General features: G+C 41.0%; 2 protein-coding genes across 7 annotated transcripts in view; both read right to left on the bottom strand.

The window, feature by feature from the left end:
• Positions 1-13,817, bottom strand: part of LOC131137619 (disco-interacting protein 2 homolog B-A) — an 87,392-nt gene extending 73,575 nt beyond the window's left edge. The window contains exons 1-2 of one of the 5 annotated variants that reach the window (XM_058085771.1): positions 13,112-13,674; positions 4,857-4,928 (exon numbers count right to left, since the gene is read on the bottom strand). In XM_058085771.1, the coding sequence (XP_057941754.1) occupies positions 4,857-4,904 (48 nt within the window). In that variant the 5' untranslated portion in view covers positions 4,905-4,928; positions 13,112-13,674. Of the gene's footprint in view, positions 1-4,856; positions 6,464-13,111; positions 13,675-13,750 lie in introns of those variants that run through there. The other 4 variants (XM_058085772.1, XM_058085778.1, XM_058085777.1 and 1 more) reach the window with 4 other exon arrangements.
• A 1,864-nt stretch (positions 13,818-15,681) lies between these two features.
• On the bottom strand, positions 15,682-21,645 carry asb8 (ankyrin repeat and SOCS box containing 8). 2 transcript variants are annotated; one of them, XM_058085780.1, is made up of 5 exons: positions 21,511-21,645; positions 21,138-21,294; positions 20,061-20,227; positions 19,866-19,970; positions 15,682-17,157 (listed from the first exon to the last, which is right to left on the bottom strand). In XM_058085780.1, the coding sequence occupies exons 3-5, from the start codon at positions 20,187-20,189 to the stop codon at positions 16,522-16,524; spliced, it is 870 nt and encodes a 289-aa protein (XP_057941763.1). In that variant the 5' UTR covers positions 20,190-20,227; positions 21,138-21,294; positions 21,511-21,645; the 3' UTR covers positions 15,682-16,521. The 2 variants fall into 2 exon arrangements, with proteins under 2 accessions (XP_057941763.1, XP_057941762.1); XM_058085779.1 differs by lacking the exons at positions 21,138-21,294; positions 21,511-21,645 and having other exon boundaries at positions 20,061-21,127.
• Between the last annotated feature and the right edge of the window lie 2,502 nt (positions 21,646-24,147).

Here is a 24,147-nt window from a genome sequence, read left to right on the forward strand (position 1 = left end):
GAGGTGGGACTGGGTCGATGGGGGAAGAAGAAGGCTTAAGACCCTTTACCATCTCCGTGATAAAAGCCAGTGACACCGGTTCAAACTGATAAAAACCTTTAGAGCACTGTGTCAAATGTGGGCATATTAAAAGAGGGGGGTGATATATTACTTAGTACAGATGCAACCTTGTCCTTAAAAAACTGCAAAAAGTTTTCACAAGTTTCATATGATTGTTCAAGTATAGTGGATGGACTGGGATTTAAAACAGAGTCAATAGTTTTAAAAAGAACACGTGGGTTGTTAATATTGTCTGATATCAAGTCTGAGAGGTATTTTGTTTTCTCAGTCTTCACCACATTCTGATAATGTCTCAAACTGTCCTTGAGAATTTGATAGGAGACCTGTAGACCGTCTTTCTTCCACCTGCGCTCTGCTTTTCGGCATTCACGCCGGGCTGCTCGAGTGACATCGTTGAGCCACTCTTCTTGTTTAGTTTTGGGGCGCATGACTTTCAGAGGGGCTAAACTGTCCAAGACAGTCGCACAGGTAGAAGTAAAGCAGTTCATCAGCTGCTCGGTGTCCAGTGCAGCGTCGGCGGTCATAAAAGCCTCAGATGCAGTGGAGAACAGAGTGGCAAAGGCCGAGGCCGCGTCAGGCTTGATAAAGCGACCAACGCGAACAGGAGCAGGCAGGCTGGTGTTACAGTGTGCGTCTAAGTCAAACCTAACCGGACTGTGGTCCGAGAAGACCGGATCACCTACAGAGACGTTATGAACAGTAAGACCATAAGACAAAACGAGGTCTAAAGTGTGTCCATGTATCTGTGTAGCTCCTGCTACACTTTGTGTCAAATTAAAAGCTTCCATGATACCGTGATAGTACACACAATTACAGCCATACAGTTGCAGTAATTAAAATCTCACTGCTTGACATAGTTATTACTGTAATAATAGCATACCAATAGCATAGAGACATCAAGGATAAGACGGTAGATTGTGTAGAGAAGCACCCATGTGCTGTGAGTGCCCATATGGAGGTTTGTACTTCTGTGTGCATATTCATATATGTGTGCGTATGCGTGAATGCGTGTGTGTGAATGTGTAATTGTCACTGAGAATGACAAAAGGAGAGGGACTGCCTTCTACCACCCAGTAAACCCTGCCCCGCACAGCCAGGTCAAGCCCTCACCGCCAAAGATCCACCGGCCCTGTGGGTGCGGGCAAAGCCAGGGCCGACTCCCCAAGACCTGCCCCCGAAGCATCCCTGGCCTCCATTTTTAAAAGTGAAGAACATCTGGAGCTGCGCGTTACGTCGTATCTGAGCATGAGCTGAAAGAATGCACCCGGGATGAATTTGAACAGGAAAAGATCTAATTCAATCTTGCTAATATTTTATAATTAAACTAGATACATGTTTTATATAGATATATATTCTCTTTTTAAATAAAACTGGACGTGAATGGCGTATAGAAGGGTTTAGATTCCGCTCCACAGATGGCGCTAATGCACACGAAAGCTGCTTGCCAACCACCAATAGTCAACAGAAGAAGAAAAACATGCCGAAGAAGAACGCACCCTGGCAACTTTCCGTTTGAGCGGGTACAAGATACCTCAATCGGATTGGGGAAGGGAATATTCCGCCCCCCTGAATCCGATTATATATTCATTCGGACTGGCACTTTTCTTTCGGAATGAGGCGTATACAAAGGTTACATTCTTTCCGTTTGAGCAAATAAACCGAATGCAATTCGGAATATTTGGGTCCACGTATACGTGACTACTGATGGATTGTCATGTTTGGGCTATATCCTTTCATGCAAACAGGAGAAACACACCTTTCCTTTATTTTGTGCCGAGAAATGTTGCTGCTCATGGGTATGAATACTTTAGTAACACACAGCATGACTTACTGTTCCGTGGCAACTTTGGTGTGGTTTGTCTTGTCTCCTTTCTGTGTAGCATAGCATCAAATCAAGCATCCAAATGTATACCGTACTTTGAAGCCATATGCTTCTTGTGAAGGTCTTCCTTCATAGCAGTCTTCAGTGAAAGGAACATCACAAAGAACAGAATGCGAGGTGATGCGTCCATTTGGCTGTCGTTCTCTAATTGCTTTGTTCATGTCTTGTCTTAAAACATTTGTCTTTTCCAACAGAAAACAAACTAACAGAATCACTCAGACACTGAAAAGTAGGGCTGCAACAATTATTCAAATAATGAGTACCTTGATTAGAAAAAATATTCAATGAACACACCTTTCACTTCAATTGCCACCATTTGAAGCCGCTATGTTGTGTACGTTGTGTTGAAAAGTTACTTGTAAAAAGTATGTCTCATTTACGTGAGGAAAATAAGTATTTGAACACCCAGCGATTTTGCAAGTTCTCACACTTTGAAATCATGGAGGGGTCTGAAATTTTCATCTGAGGTGAGAGATATAATCGAAAAATAAAAGTTAAAAAAAAGTCCAGAAATCACAATGTCAACAAATCACAAAGTTGACAAAATTTCACTAGAATACTTGATTAGTAAAATATTCAATAGCTGCAACCCCACTGAACATTCAGCGGCAAGACGTGTTGGCATGACTACTATATTGATGAATAATAAACCAAATTAATTCCACGACCCAGGAGGTCGATGAAGCCTTTGTGTTGCTGCACCCACAGGCATATATGCTTTCTCCGACGTCACTTCCAGAAAAGCCCCCCATCTGGGACGGCAATTGGAAAGATTTCCCACCACGTACTTTACATGTAATATTACTGATTGAATGCTCACTTTCAAAAAACAATATTGAACACAATTACAAACAATATAGGACACATTTAAAGGGGACCTATTATGCTTTATCCACTTTTCTGACCTATAAATGTAGTTAGAATGTTGTATTCTTGTGTTAAACCATGCTTAACGTTTCAGATAATGAGGTTTGCGCATTAGGAACTGAGCCCTGAAAAGAGTTTGGGATGGATCTGAAAGTTAGGTTTCACAGAGTTTTTTCTATCACTGGCTCTCTGTGATGTCAAAGCGTGTCGGGCTTCCTTATATGGGTGTGCGATGTCGCCCATAGACACTCTCTGCTCTCCCCCAAGCAATGTATCTCTGTTTACGTGTTAGCAATGTCTCCCAGGAAGTGTTTATTCGGGTGTAAGGGAAAGCTACATTTGTTTACAATTCTTTGAGGAAATCAGGCACAGGCAGTCAGAGGTCCTGATTCCCTACCAGCAAAAGAAATATATTTTCAAAGTCAGAATGGCAGAACTCCTGCTAGCTTCCACTCAGCCAACTTTCGTCAGGGTTTAATCACCAGTTCAGCCAGTTTGACATGACAGAGGCAAGCCAAAGGAAAAGTGAAAAGTTTGTGAGGAAAGAAAATCCATGTGTTCCAAATGTCCCAAGAACATTTTCAACCAACTAATGTGTTCAATACATCCTCTTGTTTGTCTAACATATGGCCTCTGATCTTCTTGCAAGTAGAGCCATGAACTAGTCAATCACAAATCTTTCTTAACCACATAAGATCTTTGTTCCTCCAAAACCCTGGAGAGATAATCCATCACTTAGTATAAAACCTCTTGCTAAACATTAAAACACATTGAAAATACAATAAGAATGATTCAGCTAATGTCATTGATCGTGGCACAGCACCATGGCAAAATAAGAGGCACCACACGTTAAAGGGGACCTAGTATTAAATTATTATTAAAATGTCAGGCTCTAATAAGCATCATAGAAAGTGGATGGATGGAGTGGTGATGCGCAGTTTAAACTGTTGCAGTCACACAAAAAGCTCACCTCTATTTTATCTGTTTCCAAAGTAGCGTAAATAGTTGGATAATGCATTTAAATTGTTAGGTTAATTGTGTTATTTTTAAATAAATATATTAATTCATTCATTTTCTACCGCTTTTCCTCACAAGGGTCACAAGGGGTGCTGGAGCCTATCCCAGCTGTCTTCGGACAAGAGGCGGGGTACACCCTGGACTGGTGGCCAGCCAATCAAAGGGCACATATAGACAAACAACCATTCACACTCACATTCATACCTATGGACAATTTGGAGTGGCCAATTAACCTAGAATATTTTTGGAATGGGGGAGGAAACCGGAGTACCCGGAGAAAACCCACGCATGCACGGGGAGAACATGCAAACAGAGATGGCAGAGGGTGGAATTGAACCCTGGTCTCCTAGCTGTGAGGTCTGGCCGCTAACCACTCGACCGCCCCATGTATTTGTATCACTCTGAAGGAGGCATCACATTAAACGTAGGTTTGTGTCATATAGTACACATTTTTGTACTTTTGTATTACTTCCATAGTACTACTGTTAGTAGAACTACTATTGGATAGACTATTGACAAGAGATCAGGCAACATTCGGTTCATGCTCTGCTGGTTGTTGAACAAAGCTCACTAAATAAATAAATTAGATATAAAAGTGTTATCTATCATATTTGAAAAAAAACTGCAGACGCACTGGCAGGACAATGCAACCAGCAGTGCACGCCCCACGCAGTCCATCACCCCAGCTCCAAACTCCGAGGAGAAACCCTGAATTATTGATGCCCTGTTTGAACCCCCGACAATTCCAGCTTCAGTGCAACCAAGCAGCATCCCGCCCACACATACAGACACATGAGCATGCAGCGGCCATCGAGTTGAGTCACAGCTATGGCTCCAACCTGTGTCTGCAGGCGCTCCGAGGCTGCAGTGACAAGTTGAAACAATAGCTGTGCTCTGATTACTCAGAGGCGCTTCCGTTGAGTCACTGCTCAGGGGGACAGCGGCGTCTCGCAAGATAGCATGCTAGCATATAGCTTTCTTACAGTCAATGTAAACACAGTGTAAATGTGAGGGTAAAAGGCAGACTTACCTGTCCACAGCCAGGAGCACTGCACACAAAAGGTCGATCGTCGCCCATTTTTGCAAAGAGCTTGCAATGTAACTGGTGGAGAGGAGAAGAGAACATCATATGTTTCTTGATGTGCCAATTGTGGACCCTGAGGGGCAAAAAAGTCCTATATGGTGCGGGTGGTGTCTCTTGTAGTTTTTGGTCAGAGCAGGAAGCTGACTGTTATTTAAAAATAACCTTGGCAAGGAGAAACACACAGGGACCAGGGCAGCAGGACCAAGTTTCCCTGGCGATACTTCCTTCACTCAAGGGGTTTTCAGCTGGGCCAATAACGAGCCGTGTCCAAGGAAGACAACAGCAACTGCTTTCAGCAAAGATATCTCCCTCTCTCGCCTCTCTATCTCATTTTGTTTGTGATCCCTCCTCTCATTGCCACACCCTCTCATCACCTATGCAGCCACACCCCCGTCGCCTGCTTGTGTTGTTTTTTTATTTAACTCTTGTAGAATTTGTTGTTAGTACAGACAGATGAGCCACAATAAATCCACCATGCAGCCCAGTGGAAACCATTTTCATGTACTGAATGTTGTTCAACAGTTCAGCTTGACCAAAGCATCATTATTATTGACAGGAAAAAGCAGAGAGAAACAAACAAAAACTTTGGATGTCAATAACATTTCTAACTGTTTCTAGTTTTAGTTTGTGGCAATAATACAGATTTTAATGAAATGGGAATATGTATCAGGATTTGCAGTATCAATCAAGCCTAATGATTTCAGTAATGGATGCAATTGCGAAATTGGCGAATTCAACTGACTCTACTGTTAAAGGCAGACTCTCACAGAAATAGACAACCTGTGAATGAAACGCTGTTGCCATTAGTCATCTAGGGCATTACAGTTTTTAAATTGTGTAGTAATGTGTCCAAAGCCCATTCAAAAAGTTAGCGGAATACTGGACAAAAATGTCAGATGATAGTGCATCAATAATTATAAGGACTTTTGAAATGAATGAAGACAGTTTTATTCACTGACACCAAAAGCCCATACCCGACAGTGGTAAAATGTGAAAAAGATATCTCAGCTTCGTGTTATCAGTGACATGTTTTAACTTACTTCAGCATTTTCTATTGTAATATGTCTTTATTGTCATAATATTTGGACTTTTGTATTGTAATATAACAATACATGCAAACTATGCAGCTCAACTTTTCCTTTTGTTTTGTTTCTCATATTACAACTCTTTCCAATAAAATCAAATATTTAGAATTTGTGTTTTTTCATAATTTTATTACTTTATTACTAACTCTATTACTAATATCTTGTTTGTGTTCACTTAAAATTACTGGGGGGTTTTTTAGTGTTCGTGTTTGATTGTATTTTTTTTTTGCTGAGGTCCAAAAAAAATTGTGTCGTAAATGGCCCCCGGGCCACACTTTGGACACCCCTGAGGGACTATGAATTCCTTGTTCTCAATACTACCATGTAGATATTTTCCAAAGGCTGGCTTTGACCATGCTTCAGCTGGCTTCTCCAGTAGCTGCGCCTGGAGCTGCAGAGACAAACTAAAGCTCCTCTTGGCTGCGTTTCTAGAAGCTGTCTCCACACAGCACAACTCCCCTTCAGACTCATGCCGAACTTACCCCAAAAGACCCCACCCTGCACCCGTTATGCACAGTTAAACATTCCATGTGAAAACCAAACTACAAAAGTCAGGATTGACACCAACATTAACTTTCAATGAGAGTTCAATTCCGTTCGTGGGGGAGGAACATTAATGTTTGAACACTCTCAGCTGTCTTGGCTGCCCTAAAAGTGAAGTCTGGCTGCTATTATACAACATTGTCCCACTGACAGCAAGGCAACTAGCAACAAGAATCAAGGGTCTTGCTGAGAATACTAGTACAAACTGGGTCCTGACCAACAAAAAGAAAGCCGATAATCGATACTAATTGACGATCGACTAATGTATATCGAAAAGAGCATTGATATACACAGGAAGGCCAAAGCTCAATTCTTATAATACAGCAAACACGGTAAACAAAGAAGCAGAAGACGACCAAATGAAAATAAGGAAGTTTAATTTCAACATAAGATCATGCCTCTGTCATTTACTTTTAGGGGTTGCCACAAATTTGAAGTGTTTGCTGGTGCTGGAGCCCTGGCTAACTACTTCACACTATGAATCTAGCGTAACAACTCTACACTTTACTCTTCCTTCTGCCTGTCAAATGAAAAGGTGAAGTGGCATGGATTCCAGTCAGTATCAGCAGATTGTTGCCAAGAATCAGTGACAAAGTTGAAGTTGGCTGGATACTTCCACCAAGACAATGACCCTAAACACTGCTCCAATTCTACTAAGGCATTCATGCAGAGGAACAAGTACAACGTTCTGGAATGGCCGTCTCAGTCCCCAGACCTAAATATGATTGAAAATCTGAAAATCTATTATTGCTTGGAAACCATCAAACCTGACTCAACTGGAGATGTTTTGGAAAGAGGAATGGTCCAAAATACCTTCAACCAGAATCCAGACCCTCATTGGAAGCTATAGGAAGCATTTAGTTCTGCAAAAGGAGGATCTACCAAATATTGATGTCATTTTTGTTGAGTTGGCCAAATTTAGGCACCTGCCTACTTTTTGTTGAAATAATTATTGTACACTTTCTGTAAATCCTATAAAGTTAATTTCCCTATTTCCATTCTCCTCTATCCCTGTGTTGGTCTGCTATATGATATATTTAACTGGAATGGCTGCCACAAGGCTGCATACAACGCAACGCTACACCCTTAGATGACACTCTGTCTAAAACAGTCAAATTGCTTGATGAAACCAAGGCCCTGGATCCTCGGTTTGAAGAAACAACAGTTTTAATCTGTGCAGACATAGGCACAGATTAAAGCTGTTGTTTCTTCACACTTGGGAGAGAGGCAACAAGTCGGTGCCAGGAACCTCCCATCCACTGAGCCTATTTGGCCAGAAACTCATCTGTAAACTGTACCCCATCTGCCTCGTTATAGTGATGGTGTCAGGGTTTCCGCTACATGTAATGAGTGTGGCCTGCCGCCATGGCTCAGTAGAAGCTGCCACACCTTGTAAATGAGCTGGGGGGGTTTTATGCAAATACAATGTTAAGTAATACAATGTATGGCTGGACATATGCGCTATACCAGGGGTGCCCATTATGGCAATTGCCAAGGTAGCCATAACTGTTATATCTGTTAGTCATGTCATTCTGCGCACTACACACAGAAAACACAACACAGGAAAATTTGCTAATTTCAGCTGGCTAATGATGTCATTACACCTATTTTGACTACGAAGTAAGGATCGACCGACACATCGCCAATATTTGCGTTCTTTACTTGAATCGGTATCGGCCGATACGCGTGTGGATTCGCTGATGTATTGTTCCGCCGCATGACTTACAGACAGGCATCTGCCGGGCAGTTTTGGTTTGGCAAAAGACACCTTTTAATTAGCCTCTAACAGTTAAACTTAGTTGAAATATTGCCACCTGCTTTGAAATAGGAAACATGAACGTCAAGTGCATGCAATGTACGTGCTTGAAAATATAGTTTAGTTTGTGGGTGTGAAAATCAGGAATGCTGCTGAATGCTTCATCTTTAAAAGTGCCTACCGTTGGAATTAGGGAGCTGTTGATGTAGTTGGAGGCTAATATGTACAGCTGTTACCAACACCGCTTTAATGGCAACCTTGGCAATTAAGTCCCATGGTGTTTGGAGGAGTTTCATTCAGCCAACGCCAGGCTGAGGTTAAATGTGTGTCGTGTTATGTGTGTGCAGTCTCGTCGAGCATGCACGCGCGTACACGCACGCACGCACACACGGAAGGAATTGGAGCAGCCGTGTCTGCTGTCAGAGGTCTTTAGCGTGCACAACACGAACTTTAATGATGAGAGAAATGTTTTATATATCTTACTAAATTGTGTCAGTGTGATGTGTTTGCGTGGTGGAGGTGGGGGGTGTGTGTCTCACTGCGGAGGAGCAGTCATCACATCGATGCTGGATAAAACAAACTACGATAGAAATGTTTTGCACATGGCTGAATATTTATACCTTTTAAAGTTGATAATGCTGTTTAAATGTGTGTTTAAGAAAGCTGAATCCTACTGTGTTTACATTTCAATAAATATTTGTTTAAACTTGAGACCTGTAATATTTGTTATCATTGTCATTTTTTCATGTAACTTGAGGGAGCAAAAGCAGTATCGGCCACAAATATCGGCCCAAGCAAAATCTGCCATCGGCTAAGGGTGATGGAAAAAAAACCCGGTATCGGCCGAAAAAAACCATATCGGTCAATCCCTACTATGAAGCGCTCTAAAAATAAACCTGGTTCTCTTAAGAACTTAATTGTGTGTTGCACTATTAAAGGGGACCCATGATTTTTTTCGGCCCTTTGAATTGAGTTGTGGACTCAGTCCAGTTGTGGACAGCTACACACCATAACCAGCACAGAAAGCTTTCTAGATCTTCCAGAATCTGCACCTATTCCAGTTGTATTTCTATGGATTTCATGCTTCCTGTGAAAACGGGCTGATTTCACGGCCCGTTTCCAGGCAGCTCACTCCGCTGTGGTTCGCCACACTCCCAAGTGCTCAGAAGTGTGTTGTGTTAATAATAGGATAATAAATAGGATAATATTAATCATATGATAATCTTTGTAAAAAAATGTCCACTTTTAACATACAGCCGTTTGTGTTGGATCTGGAATCCGATCCGGAAGTAGACACTGGATAGTCTAAAGTTTCTCAAGGAAAGAGGTTACTTCAAGATGTCTCTCAATGGTATAGCTTTAGCATTTTAGAGTTAGGTATTCTACCGCAATGTTTTTCAACCTTTTTTGAGCCACGGCACTTTTTTTTACATTGGAAAAATCTTGCAGCACACCACTAACCAAAAAAGTTACAAAATGTCACCATGACCTCTCATGTGCATCACTACTTCTATTGGAGGAACGAGGCAATCATCTACATGTTGCCACACAGACGGATATTACATTGCTCTTGCAGAAAATGATTAATAAATGTAATTTTTTTAAATGATATTTGATAATTCCTCATGGCACACTTGACAATTTCTCACGGTACACTAGTGTGCCGAGGCACAGTGCTTGAAAATTACTGTTCTAAAGCATCAGTAACATGGTCGTTGCATGTTTTTTGCTGGACTACCGGTGTGTAAAAACTTTGGTAGACGCACCGATTGTTGTGGAAAACAGCTATTAGCAACCCTGCTCCTTGTATGCACACCGACCACCGCTTTTGTTCCATGACTTACACTAAATAAACAGTTAGGACCCTGATAAACTGTTACTTACAGTACCTACAGCTTGCCCTTCTGACTCTTCCACAACACCAAGTAACGTTGGAAAGGCGTAGGGCTTCAGCAAGTTTGTGGGCTAGTCCAGCTGCAGCTAGTCCAGCTAGTGGCCCATGTTCACTAAACACTCCAGTGTGAAATGCTCTTGACTTGACCCATCTGTGACATCACAAACCTCCAGTTTGACCACGCCCTCTGAAACACAGTGTTCAGAGCCATCCCAAACTTCTTTCAGGGCTTACTTCCAAATGTGCAAACCTCATTATCTGAACCTTTGGCATGGTTTAACACCAGAATACAACATTCTAACTCCATGTATATCATATCATAGGTCCCCTTTAAAATGTAGAGCCCTATGAAATCTGAAGTCTTTTCCCCCAAAATTATATTTTATTTTTAAACTTCCATTTTAATTTGTTAATTCTTTGTAATATTTTTTATTTGTAATATTTACTCAGTTGCTAAGAATGCACCACATGGATGTCCAACAGATACACTTATTTTTATATTGTTATTATTACATTGTGCTTTTTTTGGTCTTATATGGTACTATATCTGTATATCAGAACTGTACTTTCAAGGTGAGAAAAATGTTGGCAATATCAATAAAATTCAAATTAAAAAGGCAAAGTCATTTTTTTTTTGTATCAAAAACATATTGAACCATAACGCAAAAGTATTGAACCAAAGTGAATCATGAATTTTGTGTATCGCTACACTCCTAATACATCTTTGGATTGGGTGTTCGGGTTGGAAAAAAACATATAAATAGACCTTTGGTAGAAAATTATTAGTTAATAGGGGTGTCACATATCTTGCATGTTATTTATGTCTAGAGGGTTCTATTAATGTTAAAAACATTGTATTTTACAGGTTTTCTATGCTCTATTAAAATATTCGATTCATAAGTAAGGACTCCTACTTTGCAGAAACGATCACGGTCTGTCTGTAACCGATTAAGCAGAATAAACATGGGATTACTGTATAGCCAAAGTAACAATAGGTCCACTCTAATAATAACACAAGAACTAAATGTATGTCACAAAGTCAACTGACTTCATTCTGAACGTGAAGACGCTCACCTCCCAGACCGCCAAGGCCGCAGTAACATCGCCTTGGGGTTGTCCGCTACATTGATGGAGAGTAAACAATTACTCAATTTAGTATTAAACATAATTGTATTCCTATTGTGCATAGCTTTATTATAAAGCTTAACTTTGTTTTAGTCTTGTATGACTGTGAAGAGTGTTAGATATTTTAATTATCATTGTCTGTAAAGTTAATCAAGGTTTCATGATGACAGTCTGACTTAAATTTAAAGTTAATAAAAAGGTTTTATGATGATGACACTTGACAATATCAAATACGCCTATTTTCACCTCTTTCATCCAGGTGACGGGGAAGCCTTTAAAGCACATTGTTTTTCTTCCCGTTAAGCTGCAGCCAGAGTCCCTCGGTTTAACTTGGGTTTCTCCGACTCAGCAGGTGGAAGGGAACAAACAAGCCCCCACTATAACAAGCCACAGCCTCCAAGTGTTTGATGCAGCTTGCTAGGAAACTGACTAAACAAACCGTATTAATAGCTCAGACTGCAGCCCTGATGCCGACATCTGATGCTTGAATTGCCAAAGGGTAGGGGAGACCCCCGCAATATGAACATAGTAAGGGCGGAGGGGAGAGAACAAAAGTTGGCTATTTGTCAACCCAGGCATCCTGAGGTCCTGTTAACGTGGGTTGCAAACTTAAAAGCTCGAGGCTGCAGCTAGGCGTGCACATGTGTTGATGTCAGCAAGTGAACCTGAGATTTGGACAATGCAACAAATGAAATCCTACACCCACAACTGCATAACTTGTGGGGTCTGAAAGCTAAATTCATGCCATGCTACCACTTATAGCCACAAGACAATGAAGAAATATACAAATGTAGCCCAAAAATTGTGACATGCAAAGGGGAAAAAACTACTTAATTTGATATTTTTCAATAAACAAATCAGTGTTGTAGTACAAAAATCATAATTCTTCATTTGCAATCAGTGTTGATTAGTAAACAATATGAAACAACATGGTGGTGTCACAATATGCATTCCCTGCTGTAGCCCCCCCAAGGAATTGGAAGTTAGTCAAACTGTGCCAAAAACATGACCTACATTCCTAATGAAGGTGCTGACATGTATATGGTTGCATCCTGGGGCTCTGCATCTCATGTATCATACTAAACTATCTATCATGACTTGAGACTTGGGTTGAAGTTTGCAGTTTGATCTTGAAGACAAACATATACAGATGTACAGTGCCATTAAAAACACCAAGTTCGTACACTAAGCCATTCAATAGCTTCCTAGTATAGACGTTTTGAAACTACGGTCTTTTTTAGCCTCCATCAATTTCACACAATTTTAGCCCCGCCTTTTACCGTAACACGGCCGCCTGTTCTGTCTCTCAATTGGCTTATAGGCACGCCAATCAACAACATCTAAAGCAATCAAAGCTCCCTGAGGCTGTCACTTGGCTCTGCTAGCAGAAGCTGATTGGCTAAAAACCCGAAGTCAACTTTTTGTATCCACGAAAAAACTAATGGCTAACTGCTGTTGCTAACAGGCCAAACGCTCAATCGGCATGGCTAATAACACCGTTTATGACAACGTCAAATAAATGTTCATTTACACACATCCAAGGAGAAGTGGTGTATTTGAGATACTTTACGCAACGTCACACTGAGTAAAGTTGTGGAAAGGAAGCTAACTTGTTAGCACACTTGGGTTCAAAGCGACTCGGAATGAAAGGTTGTAGTAGCCACTCCAGTTGGAATACTTAGGCCGACATGCACTTTTAAACACAAACAACAAGGAAAAACACCCATTGTAGCGTAGCATAGCATGAAGGACAAATCCAGGTCGAATTTAAATGTTAATAAAGTGTTTACAAACTCACTCTTGCGCCCCTCTTTTTGGCTCTCTCGCCTCTGTCCTGGAATTTGACACTCCCCTCGACGTCGAGTTACCGCGAGAACTCAAGTCGTTGTCGCGATTTGTCCCAGGCATGTACAGTCAATGGAAAATGTGTATTATTTTTTTGTAAAAAAAAAAAAAAAAAAGAAACCCCGCAATTATTACATTATGAATATGATTAAAAATCCAAATAACTGTATTGTATACTTATGTAGACTGTATAAGGGCATTATGTGTGTATACATTGTACAAATTAAATACTCCCATATAAAATTAATGTGTTATGAGATAACGTCGCTGAGTGATATTATATTATATTATAATATCATTATATTATGACCATATTTGACCATATTATGATCTATATAATATTAGATAAGTTATTAATGGACCTTCTGTTTATTTGTATTGGTGAGATTTTATAATCTTGGCTACTCGTGGGGTCGTGGGGGGGGGGCCTCCAATAGATAATTTTTTGCATCAGTATTAATAAGGATACGCAATTGTCGTTTCATTCCAAACCTATGGCAAAAAGGTCACATGGGCGATATGGGCGTGTGGACGTGGGGGAGTGGGAAAATGGGGCTTTTAGCGGCAAGTGGCTGAAAAGACGTGGACTTACCTGTGTCGGTGTGCCTGATAAATGAAGTATGTTTGTTCGGCATGGGTGGATTGTTGAACCATGAAAAGTTGTGTTGTCTCCTCATTAAAGAGACCTTTGCTTTGTCTCTGTGACGCTGCTGCTGACTGTGACGTGTACAGGAACCCCCTCTTTTGAATGGATCCATGCGGGCGGAAATGCACTAATATGGGCGAAATAAAGGCCAAAACAGCAACCAAAAATGTGAGCGAAAGAGAAGGAGAGCACAGCAGAGTTAAACGGCGTCTTGTGTGAAATGCTGCTTTTGGAACGCAGCTGACAAATGATGAAAATGGAGTTCCTTTTTGAGGATAAAAGCTGAAAGGCACAAAGAGATGCTGAGACATTAAAGGACGCCTGATTAATAATTACCCATATAAATAATAACACCTGACGTAGAAACATTCCTGCAATATTGCGTCTGAGAGCTCGATGACACATTTTCATATAGATCATACGCACATTATATATTATACGGTATATTGTTATATATTAATTAGACTATCGTTATGTCATCCTTGTTGCATACAATTCTACAAAGTCATGTATGGAATGTTGAGTCAAATTAATGTTTGTACATTTGTGTGAAAACAATTGTTTAATACTATTTTTATATTATACATACATATATATGTGTGTGTGTGTGTGTGTGTGTGTGTGTGTGTGTGTGTGTGTGTGTGTGTGTGTGTGTGTGTGTGTGTGTGTGTGTGTGTGTGTGTGTGTGTGTGTGTGTGTGTGTGTGTGTGTGTGTGTGTGTGTGTGTGTGTGTGTGTGTGTGTGTGTGTAAAAGTAATAATCTGGCTCGAAATGAGCAGGAGTGTCATCTTTAGCTAATAGCTTGTGTGCAGATTCCAAGTAACACTATTTCCTTTATTGACATAAATCACTTCCGTCATTGCCAATCACAACTTTTTAGAAAGCCACAAGATGCATGAAGAAAAGCGGACATACTTCAATGCACAAAATTATTGGCAAGGCCGGTTCTGTCACCATTTGTGAGACCCAAAAGAAGCCCTGCAAGTTAATGGGGTGGGGAAAATAATAGCTTTTACTAGTGACGTATGGCACCCATTCTCGGGCATTGGTGATGTACACTTATTTGCACCATATAACAAAATAGTTCATGACATGGCCAGGACCAAAAGGGCGTGTTTCCAAGAGTAAAAGACAGTCTCTACTGTATAAAAGTTACCATGCTGCGCATTTTTCACCTACCTGGAGAAGAACAAGAACATTGCTACATCTGTACAGAAGACCGGCATTCCAGGGTCCTCTGGTTGCTTGAAGCATACCACTATGATCTGGCACCAGATCCAAACGGCTGATGCCTTTGGATCCGTTTCCTACAACCTGCTCCACCTATTTTGATGACCTGCAATGGCAGCATGAAGAAGTAGGCATCATGGCAGAAGTTGGCATCATTCCCAACGGCCATTCACGGATCCCACCAAAGAGGCCTACAAACAAAAGAAACTGCACTATACAGATCTGGCAACAGATGCACATCAACAAGGATGGAAGGTCAAGATCTATCCAGCTGAAGTAGGATGTAGAGGCTGTGTGGCTTCTTCTACTGTCAGGCTATCAAAGACCTTCATTCAGGGACAGGCTCCACGACGATGTCGTTTCAGTGTGAGGCAGCTGAAAGGAGCAGCAGTGGCTACGCATCAAGCACAAGGTCCCTTGCTGGGCTCCAAGCAGAGGGGGGAAACACACCTGAGATGCTCTCTGGAGGTGTCAAACAGCAATGAAGGGGCGTGTCCACCTGACAGCTATTGGACATTTCCCATCATCCATCCATCTTCTATGCCACTTATCCTCAGGAGGGTGGGGGTATGCTGGAAGCCTATCCCAGCTGACTTCGGGTGAGAGGTGGGGTACATCCTGGACTGGTTTGCTGCTCCTAGGTGGAGAATGGACTGAGGAACTGCATGGATTACCAAGGCCTTTACTTTCATTAAAGCAGGCATGAACAAGATGTATTAGTTTATACAACACAAAGCAGGACTTTTGCACCAACACAGATACATAGGGAAAGCTTATCAATAGAAAATGTAAACAAAGTTTTTGTCTTGTTTGTATTTCAATGAATTGATTTTGAAATAATGAGCTGAGGATGATGGGGAATAAAGTCATTCAACCTCTATGGCGACGAAAGCCTTGTTTCATGAAAGCAAAGCCAAGGTAACACCAGCAGATCAGCAGGCAAGTCATCATGCTACAGGACATCAAACCCAACATTGCTGCTGTTCCCGTTTTAACCTGTGTTAGTGTAAAAGACATTGACATCAGATGACCCCTGGCTTCACGTCTCTCAGACATCCACAGGCACTCACATTCTTCAGCTAAAAGCATTTTCATTTGGCACGACCAAGATATGACTCGTCTCTGCTGACAAAAGAGAATACTTGGTTGATACATTTTACGTGTCGGATGAGCGGACATGGCTTCGCTGCCTGAAAGCAACCGTGAGAGGAGTTCAAGTGCACCAAGTAAAGTGTTGAGGACCATACGGGTGCATGGAGTTCAAAGGTGCCTACATTTAGTGTGTTGGATGGTAATATAAAAATCATAATAATATGTTCAAGTCCTGGTACTGGCAAGTTGTAATTGTGATGCTAACGAGCCAAGCGCATCATTCCAAAGGAGGGGACATTTAGGATCGAAAGATCCTTGCACCAAGTGTCATCTAATGCCATAATGTAATGGAGGTTGCTATGAAATGCTATCTAGTCAGAAGAAGTAGCCTTTGCTCAGTCTCTGAGAAGGAGATATTCCTTAATGATCTCTGGTAAAGGAAGCTCCTTCACAGCAGTGGGGAGGAACTGCACCCCCAGGCTCTGCCGCACAGCGCAGCGCGCCAGAGAGCGAAGCGTGGGTGCCTGAGCCACCATGTTGGTGAGTCTGGCCAGCAGCTGGGGATCCTTACTCAGCTCCCTCGGAAGCGTGCCGTCAGCTCGTCGGATCTCAAAGCGGCCGGCCGCCCTGCTCAGCAGTTCCAGACATTCCTCTTCTTGTTCAGTGCCAAGGCCCCGGGCCAAGAGGGCCACAAGTCGGGAAATGGGGGTCTGACCCTTGAGGTTGGTCACATGCACCTGGGCTCCGTAGTCCAACAGCACTTTCACACTTTCCAGGTTGCCTTTCATGGCGGCCCAGCTCAAAGGCGTGTCGTTGTTGTAGTCCCGAGTATTGGGGCAGGCCCCGCTGTCAAGCAGCGCTCTTACACACTCCGGGTTGTCTTTGAAGGCAGCCCAGTGAAGTGGCGTGTCCTTGTTGCCATCCAGCGCGTTGGGTTGAGCCCCATACTCTAACAGTAGCTCCACACAGCTCTCGTCTTTCTCTGCTGCGTAGTGGAGTGCAGTGCGGTTATAGCCATCCAGAGCATTGACCTGGTGTGGACATTTAACTGCTATTACACACATGACATCACCAGGACACTCACCAGACCACACCAGTATCAGGGTTCGTGCTACAGACACCAATCCCAATCACCCAGGAGTGAAATGGGCACATACTGATGTTGATCACGTTTGAAAATGTTTCAGAAAGTTTCAATGTACTACTTGCTGTACCGGGGTCACCAATGTTCTTTCTCTACTCTTCATCTGACACCATGACTGTAGTTTATCCCCCTTCCCTTTTGTATCCTCAGTTCAACCATCACCCCTAACTGACGGGGCCAATGATGGCAGGACGGTTTCCTCTGGAGCATCCCATAAAGTAGCTTGGTAGGTGAGCTAGATGCTGAACACCCCTCACATTAAGAAGCGGGTGCTCTACTAAGTCATAGGTTGTGTCCTTATATTGCTAATTCCCATCATGCATTGCTGCACTGCTCTTTTGACTGCCAAGGACACCTATAAAGGTCCAACATGTGGGCACACGTCTGGAAGTAGTTCAAAAACAAGTAAAGCTCTCTAAAGAGATTGTGTTCTAAATCTGTGAATAAACGGAGATATTTCCCCATGTTATTTTTGGTTTCCTAGAAATCAACAAGTCTTCAGATGTTTGAGGTGTTACTAGAACAAAACATAGGGTCACCGTTCTGCTTGAACCTGCTTCTCTGCTTTTTGGTCCAAATCAGGTGTTTGGCTGAATTCCCCAATGTCCACTGCCCATTCATAAAGATCCAAAAAGGCTAGAAGCAAACTCTTTTTTCTGATGAAAGAAGAGAGTCTAAAGTTCCTTCACACAGTTACAGTCTTTATATAGTAGTCCTAAAACTCAATATTCTGTGGGGCTTAAAAGTTCAGCAAAATCCCCAGAAAGTAAATGGCTGGCAGTGAATGAGTTCATTCCCATAATGCATCACTGCATGAAACAGCTGTTAATATTACGTGTTAATATTGTTTACTATACTGTGGAAGTCAACAGACATCCATTATTATCTAAATATCTGACAACACAGGTGAGTATAGCTCACAATCAATATGTCCAAAACGTTTCCAAAGTCTTAACGGGAGAGTTGGGATTTCTGACATGAAGCTGTATCGTCTCCATCAGCAGTGACTTGATGCAATACACTGCTGACGGGGCTGGGGCTGTCCTACAACTTCATGTTCAAGAACCATTGTTGTCTTGACTGCAGGTGAGACACAGCTATCCCGGTACCTGCTTGTGTTGCCAGCTTTTCCGACAATAATGGCGGATCAGTGGATAGTATGTTTGTACTCACATACAAGCTGTATGCTGATGACTAAAGTATATCTGAATTTGTGTAAACTAGGAAAAAGCCAAAAGAAACAAAGAAAAGGTATTAAAAAAATGGTGCCCTCACCTTCGTCAGATACCGTACATGCACACATTAAAGGGTCAGCAACTCATAGAATGTGTCAGGCTTCTAGTATGACTGCTATTTTGGGTCATCTATGTGCGGCACTAAAGTGTCAGGGGAGGTGGAATATAGTGGAAAGGGTTTCCAAATTTGTATGCTAAAATGTTGCATACTGCAAGTGCAAACTTCATGTCCAATAATAAGTTCATAAAATAAGAAAGCTGTTAGCGACAATCATTTCATATTTAATAATGGACATGTTTATTTTGGAAATAAAGGAAGATGAAATAGTGATGATGCTACATCTGAATGAAACTGAAATGTCTCCAGGTTGTATGCATTTGGAAACATTAACATACGTTCAATGGTATATGAATCTACAAACCTTGAAAAGGTAGTTGGGGTTTTTGGACACAATGTTGTACGACACCCCCATAAGCAGTGAAGTCCTGAGGCCAGTTCTGGTAGGATTTGGGGGCTGAGGAAAGCAGTTCGGTACGACCGCAGAGAAAATAACGCAGAGCCATTTGAGAGGTCTGATTTTTTTCGAGCAGGCATTTTTGTGATGAAATATATCATGCTTTTGAAGGCATATTCTTTTCACTGTCCTCAGCACCCAGATCCCACCAGAACTGGGCTCAGGGAGATTACTTCACTGCTTATGGGGGTGTCATACAATCCATCCATCTTTTTCTATCCACCCTATTTCTACATTCTTGACTAGGAATGACTATAAAATGAATGAACCAATGAATTATCTTCAATATTTCAAGTGAATTAACAAAAGGTTTATGTTTTTGAAGTGTGCAGGAGTTGGGGGTACATGGCTTCAGGTCAAATGTCTGAAGGGGAACCTAAGCAACAGATAATGTCAGAGTATCTCCCTTGAGTCTGTACACTCCTGGCATTTTAGCAAACATGCATTTTTATATATTTTTACAAATTTCCCCACTGAGGGACGAATAAAGGCATATCTTATCCCAGTATATATTCTCAGAGGACAATGGTATACAGACTAAACTTGAGATATAAATGAGCAGTAAAACAGACACACTGTAGACCCACCTCCAGTAATGACGCCTATGGGACGTATATGGGTGATTAAGGTGATACGTCAGGGTTGGGCAAACTATTTGACTTCGCAAAAAAATTGTCTGGGGGCCAGACATGCACACTAGTTATACTACTTCATAATTCGTACAGTCCTGGAATTACTTGTCTTATTTTATCTTTAAAAAAATGTCATTGAAACGCTTGGCCACATGTGGACCCCCGCTCGTAGTTTGCCCATCTGGTGATCTGTACCCGGTCATCTGTACCTACCTCTGCTCCCTTCTCCAACAGCAGCTCCACACAGTCAGCATCAGCAACCATGCAGGCGCAGTGCAAGGGCTTCAGCGTGCCATGCATCCGGTTTACATCAGCACCCTAAGTAGCAAAAGACAGGAGTACATAGACTAAACACATCAATGCAAATATGGAATCAAGACATATTTAAGACAAGAGCAGACACCATACCTTGCGGATGAGATCCTCCACATTGTCGTGCGGAAAGGAGCGAATAGCTGCGATGGTGCGGATGAGCCGCTCGGACAAGGAGTATTTACTTTGAATGCTTTGCATGATGTACCACATAGTAGAGCTCATGTGTAACTGAGGACCATGGCACCCATACGCGGGCAACACTGGGACAGTTTTCAATAGGAAAAATACAATCATGTCAATTTTTGTAAAAATACAGACGACATTCTGCATGTGTGCTGGTGCGTGATAAACCATCATATCAGTACAGGTACGTCCCTCTGTGATAACCAACTGTTCTTAGTGTCATTAAGGCCAAAGCACCTTATGTTTCAGTCTTCATGCTTTATACATTGATGCCTGTTTGTCCATTTACACAGCAAGAAAGAAATGGGGAAAATAACAATAACATTATATTATAACTCATATTATAAAATGTGAGGCGTGGACTCACTCAAATTAAGAGTGTTAGGCACCAATTGTTTTTCATTTTTATTCACGTACCCCACTTTGGGAACCCCCAAGGTCAACTACAGTTCTATTTCTACATATTTCTAAACAATTTCCCCATGAATCATTTCCAGAGTCAATCTGTCCCCAGCATTTGAAAGAATTCTCATGCACACAGCACATCAGTCACAATGAATAAGATTTCTTTTCTTATGTCTACTATTTACACATATTTACCAATATATTGATTATTATGACACAGGTGGAATTGACACAATGTCATATTAGTCAAATAATAGTTGGCTTTGCTAGTGTGGCAACAACGTGCAGACATAAACATGGTTAACAAATCTATGTACAATTTACAAAAGCTACATATCCAAATTGCAAGAACCGCCGGATTGTAAACAAAAGCCGACGAGCTAAAATTCCTGTCTACTGTACAAGCTATGGCTAACCACCCAAGGATAGCTAGCTCACAAGCTAACCTGCTAGCATCGGGGAACGGCCAACACAAAAGCACAGAATGCACAAATGACACAAATTCTAAGCACTTTTCACCGAAGCCCCAAGCGACCCTTGCTTTGAATATCCACGATTGGACGTCTCCAAGTGAATACTCACCGTTTGTGGAGTCCAAATTGAGGCGTTGACAGGTTGTGGTTGTGACCGTTTGCTACTTGGTTTGACACGAAACACGTCATCACCTGGCCACGCCCTCTTCCGTCTATCCTACCGTCTATCTGGCTGCTTTCCTTCGTGTATGGACTGTATCTAACGCCTAATTAATCACACGATACAGTGCAACATCGATCAATTGATGTTTGTGGTACTGTTCAATTGTTACCAGCAGATGTAAGTAAAGCCCGAGTTAACGAGTGTCGAGGCAAGATGGGGTACAGTACAAACTACAACTAGCAGAGGCGCTATTGAACTTCACGACAACATGACATTGCATGGTTCATGCAAATATAGAATAATTGCCACGAAATCTTACCCTTCATCATGTAACTCAAGTCAAGTGTTCATTCTGAATAGAATATAGTTTTAGATGATTACTTTTAAGTCACTGAATTTTGGATTGTATCTCAAAGACCTGTTTGAGCAATTCGGCTGCATTTCCTTTGATAACTCCGATTCAAATGAGCCAGAAGAAGCCAAATGTTATGGAGGACCAAAACTGCCAAAATAATAAATAAATAAATAAAAACAAAAATGAAAAAAAACATCAAAAAATTAAATAATTTTTTTTATATGAATGGAAATAAAAACAAAAATAAAAAAATATATACATAAATAAATAAATAAAAGCAAACATAAATACAAAAATAAAAACAAGATTCAAAAATTACAAATAAATACAAAAATAAATGTAGAAATAAATACAAAAATAAATATATAAATAGAATTAGATATCAATAAATAAATAAAAGCACTCTGCTCTCATATGTATTTATTTCATGCAGCAGACAATGACAGCTTGAAATGCAGAAGGAAAAACTATTCAAATGAGGGGGCGGTCCTAAGTGTGTCTTGGGTTGAACTGTTCGCCTATTGGTTGATCGACATGTGAGTGTGAAAATCGACTAGGTATGCCTGCAAACGGCCACAGCAAGAGGAAGTATACAGGGAGAAAATTATACATTTACCGGGACAATAATGGCGGGGTCCACCAGGAAGTCGGTGTCCGAGCTGGAGATTGCAGCCATATTTACCGCCATTGAGAGTGGTTTGGTGACTTCCTCTTGCTGTGGCTGCTTGCAGGCATACCTAGTCGATTTTCGCACTCACATGTCGATCAACCAATAGGCGAACAGTTCAACCCAAGACACACTTAGGACCGCCCCCTCATTTGAATAGTTTTTCCTTCTGCATTTCAAGCTGACATTGTCTGCAGCATGAAATAAATACATATGAGAGCAGAGTGCTTTTATTTATTTATTGATATGTAATTCTATTTATATATTTATTTTTGTATTTATTTCTACATTTATTTTTGTATTTATTTTTAATTTTTGAATCTTGTTTTTTATTTTTGTATTTATTTTTGCTTTTATATATTTATTTATTTATTTATTATTTTGGCAGTTTTGGTCCTCCATAGCCATGTTCCTTTTACTAAGGAGTGGCTTTCGTCTGGCCACTCTACCATACAGGCCTGATTGGTGGATTGCTGCAGAGATGGTTGTCCTTCTGGAAGGCTCTCCTCTCTCCACAGAGGAACGCTGGAGCTCTGACAGAGTGACCATCGGGGCCTTGGTCACCTCCCTGACTAAGGCCCTTCTTCCCCGATCGCTCAGTTTAGAAGGCCGGCCAGCTCTAGGAAGAGTCCTGGTGGTTCCAAACGTCTTCCATTTACGAATAATGGAGGCCACTGTGCTCATTGGGACCTTCAAAGCAGCAGAAATTTTTCTGTATCCTTCCCCAGATTTGTGCCTCAAGACAATCCTGTCTCGCAGGTCTACAGACAGTTCTTTTGACTTCATGCTTGGTGTTTGTGCTCTGACATGCACAGTCAACTGTGGGACCTTATATAGACAGGTGTGTGCCTTTCCAAATCATGTCCAATCAACTGAATTTACTGCAGGTGGACTCCAATTAAGCTATAGAAAGATCTCAAGGATGATCAGTGGAAAAAAGATGTACCTGAGCTCAATTTTGAGCTTCATGGCAAAGGCTGTGAATACTTATGTAAATGTGATTTCTTAGTTTTCTATTTTTAATAAATTCAAAAAAAGGAAAAAAAAAACTTTGTTGTCATAATGGAGTATTTTGTGTAGAATTTTGAGGTAAGAGATTAAATTAATACAATTTGGAATGAGGCTGTAACATGACAAAATGTGTAAAAAGTGAAGCGCTGTGAATACTTTCCGGATGCACTGTATATACACACACATATATATACATATACACGTGTATATATATATACATACATATACATACATGTATATATACTTATATATATATATATATATATATATACACATATACAAATCAAATCAACTTTATTTGAAGAGCTTGCAACCAAAAAGCGTTAAATCCATTTTGACTGATTTCGAGAAAATCAATGATTTTTAATTACGCACATATCAATCTATTTGGTCATCAAGTCTATGTTGCAAATGAAAGAGCTATCAATATAGGTCATAAAAATGCATGCTATAAAAATCCTGCACACACCATGTATTTTATATATTTTTTTTAATTAATTTTTTTTCAGATTTAGCGCCTTTTGGCTGAAATAAATTTGAAGTCACCTTTAACTTCTTCAATGGCATTGTTGTAAAAAAATGTAAGGTGCTTTAATGTGCTATGCTAATAAAATAATTACAAAACAGAAGCCATTCTCAACATACAATACACCCCCCACCCACCCACACGCACTCGTTCACCTTCACACATTACAGAAACAAAATGTTATAACCTACCACTAGTACACTGTTACTGTTAAGATATTATAGCACACATTTACATCATCCACATTCCATGATGATCAGCTTTAACACAACTCAACATACCCAATTATACAAGACAATGGTACAAGACATGTCATACATTGCAGTTGCATTCAACCTGTAGGCTGCAGTAGAGAGACACATGAAAACTAACAATTTGCAGACAATAAAAATGTTAT

Source organism: Doryrhamphus excisus, chromosome 10, assembly GCF_030265055.1.
Source record: "Doryrhamphus excisus isolate RoL2022-K1 chromosome 10, RoL_Dexc_1.0, whole genome shotgun sequence".
NCBI classification, from domain to species: Eukaryota; Metazoa; Chordata; class Actinopteri; order Syngnathiformes; family Syngnathidae; genus Doryrhamphus; species Doryrhamphus excisus.

What these genes read in the sequence shown, in the direction of transcription:
- asb8 (XM_058085779.1), bottom strand. Translation starts at nt 20,324, where the DNA reads ATGATGGTTTATCACGCACCAGCACACATGCAGAATGTCGTCTGTATT. An exon ending in TGGAGGATCTCATCCGCAAG is followed by an intron (nt 19,971 to 20,060) that starts GTATGGTGTCTG and finishes TTTGCTACTTAG; the next exon opens with GGTGCTGATGTAAACCGGAT. An exon ending in TGTTGGAGAAGGGAGCAGAG is followed by an intron (nt 17,158 to 19,865) that starts GTAGGTACAGAT and finishes TGTCCACACCAG; the next exon opens with GTCAATGCTCTGGATGGCTA.